General features: G+C 41.8%; 1 protein-coding gene across 3 annotated transcripts in view; it reads right to left on the minus strand.

Moving 5' to 3' along the window:
- KIAA0825 (KIAA0825 ortholog) overlaps positions 1-19193 on the minus strand; it is a 441670-nt gene that overhangs the window by 230521 nt on the left and 191956 nt on the right. For all 3 annotated transcript variants that reach the window (XM_055564899.1, XM_055564898.1, XM_055564900.1), the window contains exon 15: positions 754-933. In XM_055564899.1, the coding sequence (XP_055420874.1) occupies positions 754-933 (180 nt within the window). The remainder of the gene's footprint in view (positions 1-753; positions 934-19193) is intronic.

Here is a 19193-nt window from a genome sequence, read left to right on the forward strand (position 1 = left end):
CGAAACAATGATAGGACTTACTTAAATGTCTAGAGAGAGCCTCTGCTGCTGCTGCAGCTAAGTCGCTTCAGTCGTGTCTGACTCTGTGCGATCCCATAGACGGCAGCCCACCAGGCTCCCCCATCCCTGGGATTCTCCAGGCAAGAACACTCGAGTGGGTTGCCATTTCCTTCTCCAATGCATGAAAGTGAAAAGTGAAAGTGAAGTCGCTCAGTCGTGTCCGACCCTCAGTGACCCCATGGACTGCAGCCCACCAGGCTCCTCTGTCCATGGGATTTTCCAGGCAAGAGTACTGGAGTGGGGTGCCATTGCCTTGTCCAAGAGAGCCACTAGGCTGGTCATAATGAATTCCATTTACATATGAAGAAAACTGGCCAGCAGGTTTGTCCATCGGTTTGTTTAATAAAAGCATCTGAGAAGCACAAAGCATTTTTTACATTTTACTAATTTCTTACATGTTTAATAGCAAAACATTATCTGTGGTAAATGTTAAATTTTTCATACAAAAAGAAAATCCACATAATTTCTAGGTAATAACTTCCCCTCTCACCTTGTACCAAGTATGTTAAATTTTGATGGGAATTAATGGTTAATGATTCCCCAAAGTAGCCTGTATACTGAAAAAAATGTAAGATAACTTTTTACAAATAACAGATTTGGCAAAACTGACATCAATAAACTTTTTAAAATGCCTTTAAAGATATATTTGAGTATCTAGAAAACACTTCTTTTACAAATAGTAACTTCTCATACCTGGAATGTTGTATAACAAGTCCCATAATTGTTCTTCTTCCATGTAACTCACAAAGACATTTCCAAACGTTTGTGGAGAGAAAGTGCAGCGGTACAATACTTGAAAGACAGCTTCTATCAAACTGGATCCTTGGTTCAGATTATTTTCTGTATTGGAACCTTGTTCTTGAAAGGTACATTCTTGAAAAGAATAAAAATGATTTAGTGAGGTAGGTATCAATGAATATGATTACATTTCTATTCCTAACACTAGCATTACAGTGTAAAAATGTGTTTGATTATTATTTGCATAATAGGAGAAATGCCATATTCTTTCAGATCGACGGTCCATTCCCCAATTGGGTCCAAACCCAGTATAATTTCTGAGAGAATCATGGATATTTATGGGGGAAAAGTTGTGAGAAGAACCACATGACATCATGTCAAAGGGCAACAGTAGTTTACTTTTATGACAGAATTCTTTATCCTCTTAAACATTTTTTATTTCTTTTCTCATTTAAAAGTAACACACATTCATTCTAAAAACTGTAAAAAAATTCAGACTAAGAAACTAAGAAAACTAAAAGTACACCAAATCCTGCCAACCAGTGATTGTTACTATATTTAGTGCAGTATTTCATTCATGTTATATACAATTATACACTATATATATGTGTGCATGCGTGTTTAACTTGAACATCAAACAGAATTATTTTATATACTCCTTAATATTGAAAATCTACTTATAACTAGTTGAATCTTTGTATCTCTCTTTGGGATTTTTGTTCTGAACATTATATACCCTTTATTCAGAACATAAATTTCATAGGAAATTCATAGTTATAGTGTTCTCAGTATTATGCTATCAATTCTACAAATAAATTTATAAATGTTTCTCAAACCCATAGCTTCCTGTCATTTCAGAATGAAGAGCTTTCTCAGCTTGTTTCTCAATAAAATCAAATAGGAATTCCCACAAAGACAGATTCATTTTAATCGCCCTTTTTAGTCCTCCTCCGGCTCCATTACCACTCTTCAAAGGTCAGTTCCCCTACTGTTGCGTCGACAGGTTGGACTGAAAAGGTGAAATAATTTCTCTCTTGTTTAGACAGTTGGCATGCTATGTCCAGTATCATATGTAAAAGTATTTTTGAGTTAAAGATATTAATGACTCACGTTTCTCATAATTTAAATATATTGAAAAAACACAATCTAGATCATTTTGGAATAAGTACATTTATTTTCTTGCTCATTTGGAAGCTCATCACTTCTATAGTTCTTCTTGATAATTTTATTTCTGTGATTTGATTTTCATCATCTAGAGAGTCTTCCCTAGGATTTTTGCTGGAACTATTGATAAAACGGTGTCCTCCTTTTTCTGGGGCTGCTAAGCTGGTAGAAAGTAGGCTGGAAGTTACTAATGTCCATTCTGGGGAGAACTCCACGGAAAACCTATCACTTCATGGCAAATAGACGGGGAAACAGTGGAAACAATGACAGACTTTATTTTTGGGGGCTCCAAAATCACTGCAGATGGTGACTGCAGTCATGAAATTAAAAGACGCTTGCTCCTTGGAAGAAAAGTTATGACCAATCTAGACAGCATATTAAAAAGCAGAGACATTACTTTGCCAACAAAGGTCCATCTAGTCAAGGCTATGGTTTTCCCAGTAGTCATGTGTGGATGTGAGAGTTGGACTATAAAGAAAGCTGAGCACCGAAGAACTGATGCTCTTGAACTGTGGTGTTGGAGAAGACTCTTGAGGGTCCCTTGGACTGCAAGGAGATCCAACCAGTCCATCCTAAAGGAGATCAGTCCTGAGTGTTCATTAGAAGGACTGATGTTGAAGCTGAAACTCCAATACTCTGGCCACCTGATGCGAAGAGCTGACTCATTGGAAAAGACCTTGATGCTGGGAAAGATTGAGGGCAAGAGGAAAAGGGGATGACAGAGGATGAGATGGCTGGATGGCATCACCGATTAATGGAAATGAATTTGAGTAAACTCCGGGAGTTGGTGATGGACAGGGAGGCCTGGCATGCTGCAGTCCATGGGGTCACAAAGAGTCAGACACAACTGAGTGAACTGAACTGAACTGAACTGAAACACTGAGAACCAAGCCAATAAAGTAAGTAGAACCAAGAGATGGCACAGTCCTGATGGGATGACACTGTGTGAGAATCTGGATCTAGCATGCCTGTATGCTTACGTTAGCTGAGCTGATAAATTTCCCTTTTTCGTTAAACCAGGTTAATTTGGATTTCTGCTACTTGCATTCTAAAGAGTCCTAAGTTTTTCATGAAGCATAAAAGGTTAAATGACAAACAATCCTAGTCCAGGCATTCATAATTTCACCTTTTTTTATCCAAATAGTTTCCTCAGTTCTCCCTGCCTTTCTGTCCCTCCAAATCACCTTATATTCAGTATCAGTTATCCTTTATGTCATTGCCCCATGTTTAAATCTTCCCCGGTACTGCACTTTCTTAGAAATTCCTGAACCTCATGATCCAGAGTTTCCACAATCTTTCCCAAACTATGTTTTAATCCCCAGACCTCTGCTCCTCCCTAACTAGTGTACTTGTTTCCCTTGCACACGTTCCCTCCCATCTCCTTGTGTTGGTCTCTACCACTTCAGTTCACTTGAGTTCAGTCGCTCAGTCATGTCTGACTCTTTGCAACCCCATGGACCACAGCGTGCCAGGCCTCCCTATCCATCACCAACTCCTGGAGTTTACCCAAACTCATGTCCATTGAGTTGGTGATGCCATCCAGCCATCTCATCCTCTGTCATCCCCTTCTCCTCTTGCCCTCAATCTTTCCCAGAATCAAGGTCTTTTCCAATGAGTCAACCCTTCGCATGAGGTGGCCAAAGGATTGGAGTTTCAGCTTCAACATCAGTCCTTCCAATAAACACCCAGGACTGATCTCCTTTAGAATGGACTGGTTGGATCTCCTTGCAGTCCAAGGGACCCTCAAGAGTCTTCTCCAACACCACAGTTCAAAAGCATCAATTCTTCTGTGCTCAGCTTTCTTTATAGTCCAACTCTCACATCCATACATGACCACTGGAAAAACCATAGCCTTGACTAGACGGACCTTTGTTGACAAAGTGTTGTCTTTGCTTTTTAATATGCTACAACGTTCTGCCCCAGTAAAATTCCCAAGATTTAATCAATCGATTACTATGTCGGCACTCACTATACTAGATGCCGAGGCCTACGCCTTCCATGAATTCACTGCCTGCCTCCTTATGTATGTGTGTGGGGAGTGGGAATGACCGACATGTAAACAGTTGTTTCAGCAATGTAAAGATAAGTAGGATGACCGTACATCCTAGTTTGCCTCAGACAGTCCTGGTTTATGTCTATGGCTCTGGGGTAATTAGTCGTAGCATCCTCTTTCATTCTCAAAAATATCCTGGTTTGAATAAGGAATTATTCGATCACCTTAAGTCTAAGTGCTTCAAATAGAAGACACTGGAAATACAGAGGACGGTGCTTTACATTTGGGACGGGAACACGGAGAAGTCACAGGGAAGACCATGTCTCAGTGGAGTCTTTAAGGGGAAGTAGCAATTTACTGGCCTGACAAGGTTGAGGTGGGGAAGGTACTTTCCAAGAAGACAGGAGAGTTGGTGCAGTGGTGAGAAGACAGGTAGCGGCTGGTCGGGTGACATGGCTAAAGTGGGAATGGTGGGAGGGAAGGGGAGGTAAACCTGGACAATCAACACAGCCTGAAAAATTAAGGCCCCATGAATCATGTACTGACAATAGAGATGGAGAAAGGGGATGGATATGAGGAATATTATAATAAAAATAATGAGGTGCATTACCATTGTTGCTAGTACCAGCTAAATGTGTCAAGATATGTCAATGGATATTTTTTATTTCTATTTTCCCTTGCTTTGAAGAAAGTAGTCTATTTCTGTTTACTTGCCTCAGGGGTTTTTGCTATTTGGAAAGCACAAACAGAATGAAGTCAGTTGCCCTCCTAGATTAAAAAAAAAAAAAAAAAAAAGGGAATGAAGAAACAAAGAAAAGCTAAATCCATTGAATAGTTATTAGTTTGAACTAAAGGAAAAAAGCCACTTTTTATGACTCAAAGTATTGGTACGGCCGGATGATATAAAAGTGGAATCATATGTGTCCGGCAGGGGCCAGGGGTGAGGGTCTGGAGAGAGGAGGCCTCTGGCGTTGGAGAGCGATGTCTTGGGCTACAAGCACTTTCCTGGATGGCAGTGCACAGTGAGGCTTGTCTGGGGGAGGCAAGGAGGGACCCTGGATCCTTGACACGGGTTCTCAGTCTCATCAAAGGTTTCACACCATACCTGACTGCTGTGCTTGGCAGGAGTGCTTGGAGAGGAAATAAAAAAGGGTACCTGTGCAGTAACCAGTGTGACCAGATAATTGAAAATTGATACAGTCTCACAGGGGACTTCTGTACTCCCCTGGGGTAAAGGTGGAAGCCCTAAGAATAGCTACAGTTAAAAATCCTACCATCCAGGCAGTTGGGGCTCAGAATCTTCATAAAATTGGTTTGAAGACAAAAAGTGACTTGGATATTCCTTGTGTATCTGAGTTTATGAATTGAGATTTATACCAACTCCATAAAAGCAGAGTTACTACCCACAAGGTACACTATGCTGAATATCACATGAGCTACTTTATGTCTAATTTTATCCTCATAATACTCTAAAGAGCCTCCTGATGAAGGCGAAAGAGGAGAGGGAAAAAGCTGGCTTAAAACTCAACATTCAAAAAACAGATCATGGCATCTGGCTCCATTACTTCATGGCAAATAGAAGCAGAAACGTGGAAGCACTGAGAGATTTTCTTGGGTTCCAAAATCACTGTGGATGGTGACTGTAGCCATGAAATTAAGAGACACCTGCTTCTTGGAAGAAAAGCTAAGAAAAACCTAGACAGTGTATTAAAAAGCAGAGACATCACTTTGCCAACAAAGGTCCATGTAGTCAAAGCTATGGTTTTTCCAGTGGTCATATATGGATAGGGCTTCTCTGGTGGCTCAGATGGTAAAGAATCTGCCTGCAATACAAGAGACCTGGGTTCAATCCCTGGGTTGGGAAGATGCCCTGGAGAAGGGAATGGCTACCTACTCCAGTATTCTGGCCTGGAGAATTCTATGGACAGAGGAGCCTGGCAGGCTATAGTCCATGGGATCGCAAAGAGTCGGACACAACTGAGCAACTTTCACTTGTACAGATATGACAATTTTACCAGAAAGAAGGCTGAGCACTGAAGAATTGATGCTTTCGAATTATGGTGTTGGAGAAGTCTCTTGAGAATCCCTTGGTCAGCAAGGAGATCAAACCAGTCAATCCTAAAGTAAATCGACCCTGAATATTTATTGGAAAGAATGATGCTGAAACTAAAGTACCACCTGATGTGAAGAGCCAACTTATTGGAAAAGACCCCAATGCTGGGAAAGATTGAGGGCAAAAGAAGAAGGGGGTGACAGAGGATGAGATGGTTGGATGGCATCATCGACATGATTTTGAGCAATCTCTAGGAAATAGTGAAGGACAGGGAAGTCTGGTGTGCTGCAGTCCATGCGGTTGCATAGAGTCAGTCACGACTTGGTGACTGAACAACAGTGGGAGTTGGGGTGGGGGGTCCCTTAGAATCTTGGCCTAAGCCTTCTTCCAGCCTCATATCACAGCTTTACACCTGGCTTACTAATTCTGTTATCCTTTCATTTCAAAGATCCTTTTTAAGTTTCCAGTTCTCCATCTCCGGCTCTGATCTTTCTCTTTCATTCTCTTTGCTGTGTTTCCTATTTTTGTCTAGGATACCACTATTGTCTGTTCATCCCCAGGCTCAATGCCTTAGCAATTTTCATCCCTTCTCTAAATTGTTAGATGTAATGAAATAACTGGGTCCTTGCCCCCATCCCCCTTTCCATAATGTATCAAAGGTTGATTTGTCCTTCCATTGAGTCCCTTCTTCTCTGTTCCTATTGTAGGGGAGCAGAATTTGCCACCCTAAGATGTATCTCTTTGACATATTATTTTAAGCTGATTAGTTTTTAAGAAACAGCATACAAGGCAAAAACTCTGAAAACCAAGTAGGAGTTACCCTTAGGTAAGAAACAATCGATATGTAAGGGAAATCTCCATTTGTTAAGGGAGTTGTCCTTGTTGTACCTGGAAGAGGAGAACTACCAACTCTGTAGAAACTCTTATCAATGGAAAAGGCACTGACTTAAACCTGGATAATGACCTTACCCTGATCAACTTTGTTTCTGCTGGTAACCTCCCTTAACTGACTCTCCCCACCCTCAACATCCTTTTCTATCTTTAGCTGAGGGTGATATCAAATCTGCCTGCAGTGCAGGAGACCCGGGTTCAATCCCTGGGTCAGGAACATCCCCTGGAGAAGGAAATGGCAACTCACTCCAATATTCTTGCCTGTAAAATCCCATGGACAGAGGAGCTTAGTAGGATACAGTCCATGGGGTTGCAAGAGCCGGACATTACTTAGCAACTAAACCACTAAGGGTGGTATTTAACCACTCTGGTGGCTCAAATGGTAAAGAATCTGCCTGCAATGCAGGAGACATGGGCTCTATCTCTGGGTCAGGAAGATCCCCTGGAGAAGGAAATGGCAATCCACTCCAGTATTCTTGCCTGGAGAATCCCATGGACAGAGGAGCCTGGTGGGCTACAGTTCATGGGGTTGCAAAGAGTTGGATACGACTGAGCGACTAATGTTAACTTCGGTCATTTAGGCGAGTTACTCAGTTTTTCCGGGTGGGTGGATGGGTGTGGGTGTGTTAGTCACTCAGTCATGTCTGACGCTCTGTGACTGCATGGGACTGTAGCCTGCCTCCTCTGTCTATGGAATTTTCCAGGCAAGAATACAGGAGTGGGTTGCCATTTCCTTCTCCAGGGGATCTTTCCAACCCAGGGATTGAACCAGAGTCTCCTGTGTCTCCTGCACTGGCAGGCGGATTCTTTACTACTGGGCCACCTGGGAAGCCTGTCTCCATGTATGCACGTTATCAACCTTTGGTTTGTCTCCTGTTGATCTCCAGTTTATTTCCTGGGTTGCCAGAAGAATGTAGAAGGGTATAGGCAAGTGTCTTCTTGCCTGATAGGGGAGTCAAGGCAGGGCTGGGTTGGCTTGTGCAACCTGCCTGACTGCAGGGGGTGCATTCTGACCCCTGTCCCCTCTGTTAAGTCCATCAGGGAAGGCTCTGCTGCAGCAAGGGAGTCCTGTGTGTTTTGCTCTGTTGGTCATTGGGGGTGGAGAGTGGAAAGCTGAGACCTTGGAGGGATAAAGGGACCAGCTCAATTGTGGAGTAATGTTGGCAAGTCACGTATTTGAAAGGGTATTCTCTGACCCCAGGTTTTGTCAATAATAAAGCTGCTCTTTCAAATTCCGTCTGCCTTCTCCTTTATCTGTCAAATGGTTTCTATATTACATAAACAAATAAAAGATTTGGGAACAGGTTGTCTTTTCAATAACACTGAAGGGCCCTTTCCACTGCAGACATTATTTTAAACTCCTTGCGAGAAGTGAACTTGTTTGTGCTTCAGAGGAAGGGTGGTGTCAGGAGAGGAACTCGACCACCAAGCCATCGGGAGGCTGTGTTTACTGCTTCCGAAGATTCACACATCCGTGGTGCCCCAGCTCTTTTCTTTCCACGACTGCTTAATTTTTGCTTTCCACAAGAATTGTTGTTAATGACAAGCTCTTGCTGAGTCACTAAATAGATTTGGCAGTAACGCTGGGAGAGAGTGTGCCATGAGCTCGGGATTGGATTAACCAGACACTCAGGAGCATCCCCAACCAAGGGAAAAGACAGAAAGACACACATTAGACATAGGGATGAGCCATAAAATGCACAGACAGAAAATGCAGTGTATAAAACAAGGACCTAAAACCTAGGACACCAGGCCAATAAATTAACACCAGAGAAAAAGGGGGTGGAGCATCACATGAACATTGTTTCAGCGAAGCACTAGATCTGAACGCCACAGCTGAGATCACTATGAAAATTAACAGCAATAAAACTGAAAAAGTGAGTGAAGTCACTTGATCATGTCCGACTCTTTGCGACCTGTGTTGGGCTGCACCCCACAGGTCTACAAGGCCTGTACTTGCCCAGCTTCAAGGCCAAAGAGCCAGGAGTCAGAGACAGAAAGATCAGTGGTTTAACGCAGCTGTCCCTAACCTTTTTGGCACCAAGGACTGGTTTCTTGGAAGACCATTTTTCCCGGGCTGGGGACAGGGGGGTGGTTCAGGTGGTCATGGAGCGATGGGGAGGGGCAGGTGAAGAAGCATCACTCACTCTCCCACTGCTCACCTCCTGCAGAGCTGCCTAGTTCCTAACAGTATGCAGGCTGGTCCTGGCCCACAGTCTGGGGGCTGGGGACCCTGGTTTAGTGGACGGGAGAGCTTACATGTCTGGAGCAAGGTCCTGGAACGACACCGCACCGTGTGCCTCACCGTGTGCAGCAGGCTGCGGGCGGGACACAGCGGCAGTCTTGACTTCCAGAGAGAAGGGGAGATTGCCCGCTGTCGGGGAACTGGCGTTAGGTGGGCTCATTAGTTACCAGGTAAACTTACCGCTCCCTAGACAAGAACAATCAGCAGCTGGAGCCCGGCGCAAGTAAGTAGGAAGGTCAGTCCTGTGCATAGGGTTTAGGTGAAGCAGACACTGGCCGGGCAGGGGAAGCAAACACAGAACAACAGAGCAGCCATCTTGAGTGGCCTGACCCACAACCTGCCAATTATTCACAAGCTTTCAATAAATATGACTTATTACTGCCCCCCGCCCAACTTATGCTTCCCTTGTGGCTCAGCTCGTAAAGAATCCACCTGCAATGCAGGAGACGTGGGTTAGATCCCTGGAGAAGGAAAAGGTTACCCACTCCAGTATTCTGGCTTGGAGAATTCCATGGACAGTCCATGGGGTTGCAAAGAGCCGGACATGACTGAGCGACTTTCACTTTCACCCCAACTTATTCTGATAAAATTTGAAATCTTTAAAAAGACATCTGAGGAAATGGAGCTTAAATATATGAAGATCAAAAATATCATTCTTTTTAGAGATCCTCTGGACCAAGTTTTTTTCCTAGGAATTATTATTATGTTGCTTTAAGTTCTAAAATGCTTGTATATAAATTGAAGTTCAGCAGTCACAACTTACCCTATGCTGTTTTCCTCAAAACCTAAATAATCATCGGACATTAGGTTTCGAGCTCTTTTGAATACCCAGAGTCCTAAATTCTGGACTATGATGGTGGTGAGATGGGCAGCAGGTCTTTATTGAATATCTGCAATGGTACAAGCTCTATGCTAAGCGTTTCACATACAATTTCACATTTATTTTGAGCCTTGTAAAAACTCCATTTTCTTTTTAATAAACGAAGAAACCAAGACTTAAAGAGGCTGAACCTTAATGAAATGAAGGAGAGAAAAGTGTTTTTAAAATAATCAAGAAAATAGCTACATTCCATAAAGATTTATGACTGAGTAACTGATTCCAGTTCCTTGAAATCTGATAACCTGTACATGGCATACACAGGCAATTGTGTATGTTCAAAAATTATTTTGTTTTATTTACACATTAGTAAACGTCGACAGGCAATTTCAAACAGTTCTGTCTGTATTGACCTGTATCTACTGAAGTCCTTCCTTATGCTCTCTAGAAGGTAGGATATTCCAAAGTGCATTTGTGGGATGTTAATGGGTAGCACATATGTTCTGGGAAGTGCTGGCTTCAACAATAGTAAACACTTTTGTTTTTTGCAGGATTTTTCATAGCCTTTAATTATTCATGAGCTCTGTGACTCTCTAAGAAGGCATTTTAGTATATATGTGGTGTTTCTAAGCATTTTTGACCATGAAACCCTTTTCTAGTACTGCATCTAGCAAGAGTGCTATTCAATAAAACTGAATCTAGGAATTATGTTTGCAAAGAGTCTTTTACATTAACTACAAGCCTTTTCGGTTTGCAAATCAAAGTGAGCAGCTTGAATGGAAAAGGAACAGGTAAAAGAACAAGGGCTATTCTGCATAACAACATTCTCAACTGGAAAAGAAATTACAAAGCAGGTTATCAAAGTTGTATTTAATTTGAATTCAAACAAATCATTTGTGGAGCAAAGAGGAATTTTGCTTCAGCAGTAGGCGCTGGCAAGACTAACAAGCACAGCCAAGATAGGTCTTTAAAACTTTGATTTTTAGCCTACAGATTAATGCCAACTTCTAACTGATTAAGAAACATAATGAGGTCATATGGTTGGCAGACACCTTACACGGAGCTCCATTATTTAGTCAATAAATGAATAAATACTTGTGGAGTAAATGAATAAAAAGCCTTCTAGCATCTGTTACAATGCTGACCTAGCTTCCTTCAGACTCCTTTCAGGAGTAGGCTATCCACCACCATTCAAGGCAGCTGGCCGTCTGCTGCTTCGGACAGCTCAAGTTACCAAACTGCTTCTTGAATTTAAAAAACAGAGAGAGAACACTTATTAGAAAGGTCCACAGAAATCTAGGCTAGTCTCTTTAGTGAACAGAGAAAAGACACACAGAGTTGTAAACAACATCCTCAGTTGTCATTACAGATGACCATTCGGTGTTTTGCTTGACAGGCAAAATCCATTTCCTTTTAACTTATTCCCAACCATGTCCACTTGCAAAACTGAATAGCATAGTTTTGTTTTGTTTTGTTTTTCATTTTTTTTCTACATGATGACTTAAAATATTTGAATGTAGTTATCCTGACTCCTCTAGTTTTTTTCTTCTCCAAGCTACACATACCCAATTCATTCAAGCAAGGTATGGCTCGGTTTTTACTTCATATCACTTTGACTCATCGGTGGGCATTTGCCACTTAAGCAGTTTGTGCCAAGGAAAGACCATTAAGCACAGGTGGACTGTTGGTCCAAATTCTGCAACTGGCAGACTTAAGGACGAAGAAAAGAGTTTTGAGCTTCACTTGTGCTCTTGAATAAGCACAAAGTCCACTGAGCAAAAGGTATTAATATTTCAAAGGGAAATTTCCTCTGTAAGGTAGACACCATGCCTATCTGTCCAGCAGGAATGTCTACTCAGACCATGGAAGAGGAGTTAAAAAGCACAATGCTAGGTCTATGGACCACAGCCTTGTCTAACTCAATGAAAGTAAGAGCCATGTTGTGTAGGGCCACCCAAGCTGGATGGGACACGGTGGAGAGTTATGACAAAACGTGGTCCACTAGAGAAGGGAAGGGCAAATCACTTCAGTATTCTTGCCTTGAGAGCCCCATGAACAGCATGAGAAGGCAAAAAGATAGGACACTGAAAGATGAACTCCCCAGGTTGGTAGGTACCCAATATGCTACTGGAGAAGAGTGGAGAAATAACTCCAGAAAGAATGAAGAGGCGGAGCCAAAGCAAAAACAACACCCAGTTGTGGATGGGACTGGTGATGGAAGTAAAGTCCGATGCTGTAAAGAACAATATTGCCTAGGAACCTGGAATGTGAGGTCCATGAATCAAGGTAAATTGGAAGTGGTCAAACAGGAGATGGCAAGAGTGAACATCAACATTTTAGGAATCAGTGAACTACAATGGACCGGAATGGGCGAATTTAATTCAGATGACCATTGAATCTGCTACTGTGCCCACAGATCCTTTAGAAGAAATGGAGTAGCTCTCATAGTCAACAAAAGAGTCCAAAACAAAGTACTTGGGGGCAATACCAAAAATGACAGAATGATCTCTGTTTGTTTCCAATGCAAACCATTCAATATCACATTAATCCAAGCCTATGCCCCAACCACTGGTGCAGAAAAGCTGAAGTTAAATGGTTCTGTGAAGACCTACAAGACCTTCACCAAAAGGTGACCAGGCTTCAACAGTATGTGAACTGTGAACTTCCAGACATTCAAGGTGGATTTAGAAAAGGCACAGGAACCAGAGATCAAGTTACCAACATCAGTTGGATCATCAAAAAAGCAAGAGAGTTCCAGAAAAACATCTACTTTGGCTTTATTGACTGTATCTAAGCCTTTCACTTTGTGGATCACAAAAAACTGTGGAAAATTCTTCAAGAGATGGGATACTAGACCACCATACCTTCCACCTGAGAAATCCGTATGCAGGTCAAGAAGCAACAGTTAGAACTGGACATGGAATAACAGACTGGTTCCAACTCGGGAAAGGAATATGTCAAAGCTGTATTTTGTCACCTTGCTTATTTAATGTAATGCAGAGTACATCATGCAAAATATTGAGCTGGATGAAGCACAAGCTGGAATCAAGATTGCAGGGAGAAATATCAATAACCTCAGATATGCAGATAACACCACCCTTAAGGCAGAAAACAAAGAATTAAAGAGCCTCTTGATGAAAGTGAAAGAGGAGCATGAAAAAGTTGGCTTAAAACTCAACATTCAGAAAACTATGATCATGGCATCTGATCCCATCACTTCATGGAAATAGATGGGGAAAAAAATGGAAACAATGAAAGACTTTATTTTCTTGCGCTCCAAATTCACTGTAGATGGTGAATGCAGCCATGAAACTGAAAGATGCTTGCTCCTTCGAAGAAAAGCTATGACCAACCTAAACAACTTATTAAAAAGCAGTGTCGTTATTTTACCAACAAAGGTCCATCTAGTCAAAGCTATGATTTTTCCAGTAGTAACGTATGGATGTAAGAGTTGGATTATAAAAAAAGCTGAGTGCCGAAGAATTGATGCTCTTGAACTGTGGTATTGGAGAAGACTCTTGAGAGTCCCTTGGACTGCAAGGAGATTCAACCAGTCCTTCCTAAAGGAAATCAGTCCTGAATATTCATTGGGAGGACTGATGCTGAAGCTGAAACTCCAATATTTGGCCACCTGATGTGAAGAACTGACTCATTTGAAAAGACCCTGATGCTGGGAAAGATTGAAGGTGGGAGGAGAAGGGGACGACAGAGGATGAGATGGTAGGATGGCATCACTGACTCCATGGACATGAGTTTGAGCAAGCTCCGGGACTTGGTGATGGACAGGGAAGCCTGGTGTGCTGCAGTCCATGGGTTGCAAAGAGTTGGACACAACTGAGTGACTGAACTGAACTGAGGTCTATGTGCGGGTCTTCTTGCCCAGTGACCACCTTGCAGAAAAGTGAGCACCTGAGTGCCACACAATATTCCTGAACAAGGCTTGGCAACTACAGCCCAGGGGACGTGACCAGCCTGATTCCTGTTTCAGGAAGGCCCAGAGCCAAGAATGTTTTTTACTTTTGTAAATGGTTGAAAAAGAATCAAAAGTAGAATATGATTTGTAACACAAAATATATGCAAAATTCAAATTTCAGTGTCCATAAAAAAAAATGTTAATGGAGTATCGGTGATAGAGTTCAAGAATGCTCCATCAAAAGAAGGCACTTTGGTATACTTAATATTTTAAGTTAACGGAGTTAAGAAAAGAGCAGAAACAGGAAGGTCACTCTGATTCCCCGCTGCCCTTCTCCTTGAAACATGTCATAAAACGCTTACGTCTCTGGTATAGCTCCCCTCCCTATATGAGGGGGACAGGCGCATCTTTATCTCTGAAGTCAAAAGGACACTGAGAAGAATCCTAGCAAATAAGCCTTGCTAAGTTTTCCCCAGTTTTCTTACAGTTACCTCGCATTACTTGACCTATTGTATTTCTCCACAACTATCCATTCTTCATTACGTGTCGTCGCTCAGTCGTGTCCGACTCTTTGTGACCCCATGGACTGTAGCCTACGAGGCTCCTCCCTCCATGGGATTTTCCAGGCAAGAGTACTGGAGTGGGGTGCCATTTCCTTCACCATGGGATCTTCCCAACCCAGGGATCGAACCCGGGTCTACTGCATTGCAGGCAGACGCTTTACCCTCTAAGCCAAACCTAGCCTAATGACATTTTCTGTTTCTCTGGATCTTTACTTCCTTAGGAAGTCTCCTGTGTCATGTAAAACTTATATTAAATAAATACATATGCTTTTCTCCTGTTACTCTCTGTTAGTTTAATTTTCAAACCAGCCAGTGACCCTAAAATGGTTGAGGAAAACTTTCCTCCACTGCAGTCATGTCATTTGCTTATGTATGGTCCTGCTATAATGGTAGAGTTTGGTTGCTGTGATGGAGACTGTTGTTGTTGTTCAATCGCTCAGTGTGTCTGACTCTTTGTGTCCCCATGGACTGCAGCACCCCAGGCCTCCCTGTCCATCATCAACTCCTGGAGCTTGCTCAAACCCATGTCCATTGAGTCGGTGATACCATCCAACCATCTCATCCTCTGGTCCCCTTCTCCTCCTGCCTTCAATCTTTCCCAGCATCAGGGTCTTTCCTAATGAGTCAGTTCTTTGCATCAGGTGGCCAAAGGATTGGAGTTTCAGCATCAGTCTTTCTAATGAATATTCAGGACTGATTTCCTTTAGGATGGACTGGTTGGATCTCCTTGCAGATAGAGACTGTATGGCCCACAAAGCCCTCAATCCATGGTCCATCTGGCCCTCATAGAAAAGTTGGTTGACTTCTATTCTAGAATACTGGAAGAAAGCATACATACATCCTAAACATCAAATACTATATAAGGACAGCATCCATCTACTCCCAAGTAACTCACAAGCAAAAGTAGGTGTTAGCTCTTCAAGCAGCCTTTCCTTATCACCCAATCTCTTATCAGTCACTCTGCTTTAGAAAAGCACCTAATGGTACTTAAGAGCAACTGAACTTATCTAATTTATATATATATATTTTACTTTATAAGGTCTGTCCTCCCCATGTTTCCCCAGCAATTAATCCCTCAGAATATGAAGGCGATATGACATATCATTTTTACCACTGTATCTCTAGCTGAGAACAGTGCCTTGTACCTAGTCAATGCCCCTTAAATTTTAGTTGAATAGATAACTGTTTATAAAATCAAGAGAGCCAAACATTTTTAGAAATTAATTCAGAAGAGTATTATTTCTTATTTCTAGGAACAAATGTCTCCACAAAGTCTCATGTTTTCAATTTAGAATTCATTTAAAAACAATAGATACACTTTCATGAAATAATAGCTCTTCACTCTTCTAACAAGGACCAATTTCTCTGTATCTCGTTTGTAAAATGGTCCTAATGATTCAAGGGTCATAAATGAAATAATACGTTAAATCACTTTGAGTTGTTGGGGAAAAGACGCTACATAAAGTCAAGATAATAGTATCACTTGTAATATAATGCCCAGTCATTTACACGAGAAACACATTAACCACTAAAGAAGAAATGTTTTTATAAATATATTAGACATTTTCTAGGTGCCAGAAAGAGATGGAATGTACAATATTTCAGCCACTGTCAAGCCAGATTAGATGTGATTCTGGGTAGGTAAAACATCAGAGTAAAATTCACATCACCAATCTCCTAAGCTACATGCAAATGTTTTCAAGAAGTGCTATAACATATAAAACTTGAAAATATCTATTTGGCCCAGTTCTCTTTACACCCATGAGAGCTGCTAGGGTAACATCTTTTAGGCCAAACATGTCAAAAGGGAAACCCACCTCCAGGAGACACTTAAAGTTATGCTTGGAGAGAAGGGAGAGTTACAGAGTAGCTGAGGGAGAGACCACCGCATGGAAAGCATATGTTTCCAGACAGTGTAAAAGAAGAAAAGAATCTAATAGAAATTAAGTATCTATCAGGTATCAAAAAATGGTGCTTTATGTTGATTTACTTTTTTAAAGCTGGAAATAAACACATAGGTCATTATAGTACCCCATTTAGAAATGGGGAAGCTGAAGTTTAGACAGGTCACAACACAGGGAGCCTGAAGTTTAGACAGATCACAGTGTTCATGAATGAAGTAAAAATTTTTTTTCCAGGAAATTCCATTCATTCACAAATAGTTTTTAAGCCCCTTTTATGGGCTCAATACCAGTCTCAAGTGTCAAGAACCAGGCCAAGCACTGGTGAACCATGATGAGATATCCCTGCCCTTCTGAGGGTTGCACTGGCAGAGACAGACATTAAATATACAACTATGTCAATTAATCTCTCACTTTAAGTTGTGAGAATGGTTACAGAAGGAAATTTTGTGGGACCTTATGGAATGATCAAAGATGACTTCCTAGGAAATATCATGATATTGAAGCAAAAAGGTGATTATCAGTTGCAGGAAAATGAAAACGGAGAAGATTCTAGGCACACAAAAATAATATTTCAAAGGTTCAGTAGCAGGAAAGAACTTGGAATATGGGCCACTGAAAGGTCACTTGTGTTGGAGCAGCTGCCTCTTTCCTCAAGATACTTCTAAGGGACATTGCTGTTATAAATACACACATCTAAGATGTGCAACCTAGACCAAAATATGCATGTTAAACTGGTGAAGAGCAGGACAAGATGCTGGGCAAGTCAATCATCTCCAGAGCACAAAGGACACTGCTTGTGTCTAAAGGATTAGGGCCCATACTCTATAAGCGGGCTTCCCTGGTGGCTCAGGGTTAAACAATCCACCTGCAATGCAGGAGATGCAGGAGACACAGGTTTGATCCCTAGGTTGGGAAGACCCCCTAGAAAAGGAAATGGCAACCCATTCTAGGATTCTTGCCTGGAAAATGCTATGGACAGAGGAGCCTTGTGGGCTACAGCCCATGGGGTTGCAAAAGAGTCAGACACAATTTAGGACTGTGCAACAACATTGTTTACAAACACTTCTATAAGTAGTGGGCGGTCACTAAAGGTTTTTAGCAGAGAAGAAGTGACATAATCAGACCTGTATTCAAATAAGAACAAGCTTTGTGACTACTGTGAACGTTCTGATAAAATGGATTATAAATCATCTTAAGTAAATTATGTCTCTTTAAAAACATAATACATTGGAAAGATAAATCACATACCCAAATTTTTTGCCAACGATAGCAATAGAAACCTTATATGATGGCGTTGCTTCTCAAAAGGTGGTCAGGCACCAGCAGCATCAAGAGCAGCATTACCTGGCAGCTTATTAGAAAAGCAGAATTTCAGGTACCCCCCCACCCTAACAAGACCTAAAATCAAAATCTGCAGTTTTAAACAGCTACCCGCACTGCAAAGTTCAGAAGCCTTGCTTTATAAATGTTATCATGCCCTACAGTCACCCTACCCTCATGCAGACTCAGCACAGACCCTAGATGACAACTGTCTCTGGGACCTGAATAATTCTATAGAGACCACTGATATTCTAGGCTAGTCTGTCATCATTGGTGGATAGGAGCCTTGGTTGGAAAGACTTAAGGCAAAAACTGCAAATATAACTCCACTGTTCTAAGTAAGAATATGGTAAAAATCAAGGAAAGAAAAAAAATATATTGAAAAAGTGAGAATACAGACATTGTCACTAGCAAAAGTAGCCAAGGACACTGAAGTTAGGAGTGCAAAGGGTACCAAGAGGGAGCATTTTAGTTTTGGTTACTTCTTTCCAAGACAGCTATAAAATGGCATTTTAGTCACACGTAAAGTGAAACACACACACACACACACACACACACACATGCTGTACAATAAAACACAAAGCCTCTGCCATAATATTCCTTATTATCCAAAAGACTAAGAAAATAGAGAATTTGAGTTGATCTGGCTTCCCAGGTGGCTCAGATGGTAAAGAACCCACCTGTAATGTGGGAGACCTTGGTTTGATCTCTAGGTTGAGAAGACCCCCAGGAGAAGGGAATGGCCCAGTTCAGTTGCTCAGCATGTCTGACTCTTTGCAACCCATGGACTGCAACATGCTAAGCTTCCCTGTCCATCACCAACTCCTGGAGCCTGCTCAAACTCATGTACATTGAATTGGTAATGCCATCCAACCATCTCATACTTTATCTTCCTCTTCTCCTCCTGCCATCAATCTTTCCCAGCATCAGTGTCTATTCCAATGAGTCAGTTCTTCACATCAGGTGGCCAAAGTATTGGAGTTTCAGCTTCGGCATCTAAAGTATTGGAGTTTCAGCTTCAGCTTCCAATGAATATTCAGGACTGATTTCCTTTAGGGTGCACTGCTTTAATCTCCTTGCTATCCAAGAGACTCTCAAGAGTTCTCCAACACCACAGTTTAAAAGCATCAATTCTTCGGTGGTCAGCTTTCTTTATACTCCAGCTCTCACATCCATACATGACTACTGGATAAACCATAGCTTTGACTAGACAGACCTTTGTTGGAAAGTAATGTCTCTGCTTTTTAATATGCTGTCTATGTGTTGGTCATAGCTTTTCTTCCAAGGCGCAAGAGTCTTTTAATTTCATGGGGGCAGTCCCCATCTGCAGTGATTTTGGAGCCCAAGAAAATAAACTCTGTCACTGTTCCCACTTTTTCCCCATCTATTTGCTATGAAGTGAAGGGACCAGAGGCCATGATCTTAGTGTTCTGAATGCTGAGTTTTAAGACAGCTTATTCATGCTCCTCTTTCACTTTCATCAAGAGGCTCTTTAGTTCTTCTTCACTTTCTGCCATAAGGTGGTGTCATCT

The sequence above is a fragment of the Bubalus kerabau genome, chromosome 1 (assembly GCF_029407905.1).
Source record: "Bubalus kerabau isolate K-KA32 ecotype Philippines breed swamp buffalo chromosome 1, PCC_UOA_SB_1v2, whole genome shotgun sequence".
In the NCBI taxonomy this organism is placed as follows: domain Eukaryota; kingdom Metazoa; phylum Chordata; class Mammalia; order Artiodactyla; family Bovidae; genus Bubalus; species Bubalus kerabau.